Below are 3,070 nucleotides of genomic sequence, written 5' to 3' on the forward strand. Positions count from 1 at the left end.
GGTTGTTTCAACGGAGCCTGTCACCCCTCCTGATCGGGACTGTGTGTATGGGGGGGCGATGTGACTTTGTGGCGGGGGGAGGACGGTTACAGATCCCCTGCTGCGTGGCTCTGTGATCCAGGATAAGGACCGCCGCTTAAGATCTGTAACTGCCCTCCCCCGCCACAAAGTCACAGAGTAACCCACCCCCCACCACATAACATGAAAACCACCTCCCAGACTGACTAGGGTAACTAGTCACTGCACTGTGTATGTGCCCTGCTGCTGGACCTGCCCCCGCCTATATACCCTGCCAAAGGTGACTGTCCTGTCCCATTATCAACCCCCTTCCCCCCCTCCTCCAAAAGAACATAGAATCATAGAACTGGAAGGGACCTCGAGAGATCATCTAGTCCAGTCTCCTGTACTCAAGGCAGGACTAAGTATTATCTAGACCATCCCTGACAGGTGTTTGCACAATATGTTAGCGCGCTTTAGAAATCACATCCCCATAGTCACATGACTGCTCCAAATAGATAAGCGCTTAGTTACAAGTAAGCATTTCCAGGGTTTTTCTGATGGAAACAGTAATTAACAGAAACTTATTTTTTATTATCAACTACACATGGAACTGGGAGGTGAAACTTGGACGGGGGCTTGTGTGAGGCGGGAAGGAAAGAACTTGTCAAATTTTGGGGAATGAGAGCCTTCTACTACTAGAGCTCTCTGCAGGGGTGGAGTGAGAGTTAGCACGGACTCTGCCACCCCTCCTTCTTTGGACTTTGGGTGAGGGGGGTATGGGACTTGGTGGCGGGGGAGGGTGGGTAGAGATAGACTGCAGCGGGGCTCTGTCCTCCTGCAGAACGTCCACAAGGCGCCGGAGCGTGTCTGTTTGCTCCCTCAGTAGTCCAAGCAGCGTTTGAGTCGCCTGCTAGTCTTCCTGCCGCCACCTCTCCTCCCGATCCATGTTTGCTTGGTGCATTTGGGACAAGTTCTCCCGCCACTGGGTCTGCTGTGCTGCCTGGGCTCGGGAGCAGCCCATAAGCTCCGAGAAATTGTCCTCCCGTGTCCTCTTCTTCCTACGCCTAATCTGCGCTAGCCTCTGGGAGTGTGATGCCAGGCTAGGTTGTGAGACAGTCGCAGATGTGGCTGTGGGAATGGGAAAAAGGGAGTGAATTCCTCAGAAAGATAAATGTAGTTGTGAACAAAGAACATAGTCTTTCTCTGTGAACAAGACCATGCACAGCACCTATCACATGCGCACTCAGCACAAGGTTGAATTCTCGGCCTTCGCATTCAGTGCCTGGGGTCTTGCACAGCAGATTTGAGAAGCGGGGCAGGACACCGGAATTTCTGTAGCAGGCAGGCGTGGTAAGCCGTAGACTTGTGGCAGCTTAAAACTTTAATATTAGCAATGGCCTCATTTCACATTGAAAGCAATGTCAGTCCCTGCTGCCAGCAATCCGGCAAGCAGGAACTCTGCCCCTGTCCCACCCCCTCGCGGCTGTCCCCGGGAACGATCCCTTTCGGCTGCCCCTCTCCCGCCTCCACCGCGTGGCCGCAAACCAGCGGTTACAGTTCTGTAAAGGAACGGACAAGCAGTCCAAACACTAACATTCCCCTACCTAATTCAAAGCAGGTCACCATGAGCGACATCACCCTCATGAGGATCTCAGACAGCGAGAAAGAAAGAATGCTTCGGGAAAGCCTCCAAATACCAGGGCCATATGCCGCCCTGCTGTGCAGAGCAATGATCCCCGAGTACTTGATTGTCTCGTGGCGCGGCAACGTGTCATACTACGGAGGACCCAATAAGGCTGCTCTCCCCAGGAACCTGATGCAACGGCTTTCCAATTACCTCCAGGAGAGCTTCATCGAGATGTCCCAGGAGGATTTCTGCTCTATCCCCGGACATATAGACCGCATTTTACTCTAGCTGCACTGGCAGTGACTAAACAGTAGAGCGGCTTGGGCAGGACAATCATGCAAAACCGGACATTGTTAGATTTTTTTTCAATAGTTGCACTGCCCAGGACTGAAACGTTAAGCGCCTAGGGCAAACTAATCATGAGAAACCCATTGTTGTTTTGGTTAATATTCCTGTTCTGTTACAAATAAATGTTTAGATGTTTACAACACTTACTGGCTGATCCTTCCCCAGATTCTGTGTCCGGGTTAACGGCTGGGGACGGTTGGTAGGGGATCTCTGTAAGGGTGATGAAGAGATCCTGGCTGTCGGGGAAATCAGCGTTGTAAGCGCTGTCGACTGCCTCGTCCTCCTCATCTCCTTCCTCATCTTCCCCGTCCGCTAACATGTCCAAGGAACCGGCCGTGGACAATATCCCATCCTCAGAGTCCACGGTCAGTGGTGGGGTAGTGGTGGCGGCCGCACCTAGGATGGAATGCAGTGCCTCGTAGAAACGGGATGTCTGGGGATAGGATCCGGAGTGTCCGTTTGCCTCTTTGGTCTTCTGGTAGCCTTGTCTCAGCTCCTTGATTTTCACGCGGCACTGCGTTGCATCCCGGCTGTATCCTCTCTCTGACGTGTCTTTAGAGATCTTCTCGTAGATCTTTGCATTCCTTCTTTTGGATCGCAGCTCGGAAAACACGGACTCATCGCCCCACACAGTGATCAGATCCAAGACTTCCCGATCAGTCCATGCTGGGGCCCTCTTTCTATTCTGAGACTGCACGGCCATCACTGCTGGAGAGCTCTGCATCGTTGCCAGTGCTGCTGAGCTCGCCACGATGTCCAGACAGGAAATGAGATTCAAACTGCCCAGAAAGGAAAAGGAATTCAAATTCAAATTTTCCCAGGGCTTTTCCTGTGTGGCTGGTCAGAGCATCCGAGCTCGGACTGCTGTCCAGAGCGTCAACAGAGTGGTGCACTGTGGGATAGCTCCTGGAGCTATTAGCGTCGATTTCCATCCACACCTAGCCTAATTCGACATGGCCATGTCAAATTTAGCGCTACTCCCCTCGTTGGGGAGGAGTACAGAAGTCGAATTAAAGAGACCTCTATGTCGAACTAAATAGCTTCGCGGTGTGGACGGGTGCAGGGTTAATTCGATGTAACGGCGCTAACTTCGAC

At 52.3% G+C, this 3,070-nt stretch overlaps 1 protein-coding gene across 1 annotated transcript; it reads right to left on the reverse strand.

The window, feature by feature from the left end:
- Positions 1 to 589: 589 nt before the first annotated feature.
- Positions 590 to 2,733, reverse strand: LOC135974009 (uncharacterized). Its single transcript, XM_065559774.1, has 2 exons — positions 2,123 to 2,733; positions 590 to 1,128 (listed from the first exon to the last, which is right to left on the reverse strand). Exons 1-2 carry the CDS (start codon positions 2,697 to 2,699, stop codon positions 911 to 913), a joined length of 795 nt encoding a protein of 264 aa, XP_065415846.1. The 5' UTR covers positions 2,700 to 2,733; the 3' UTR covers positions 590 to 910.
- Between the last annotated feature and the right edge of the window lie 337 nt (positions 2,734 to 3,070).

The sequence above is a fragment of the Chrysemys picta genome, chromosome 10 (genome assembly GCF_011386835.1).
Source record: "Chrysemys picta bellii isolate R12L10 chromosome 10, ASM1138683v2, whole genome shotgun sequence".
NCBI lineage: Eukaryota > Metazoa > Chordata > Testudines > Emydidae > Chrysemys > Chrysemys picta.

What these genes read in the sequence shown, in the direction of transcription:
- LOC135974009 (XM_065559774.1), bottom strand. Translation starts at nt 2,699, where the DNA reads ATGCAGAGCTCTCCAGCAGTGATGGCCGTGCAGTCTCAGAATAGAAAG. An exon ending in ATCTGGGGAAGGATCAGCCA is followed by an intron (nt 1,129 to 2,122) that starts GTAAGTGTTGTA and finishes CCATTCCCACAG; the next exon opens with CCACATCTGCGACTGTCTCA.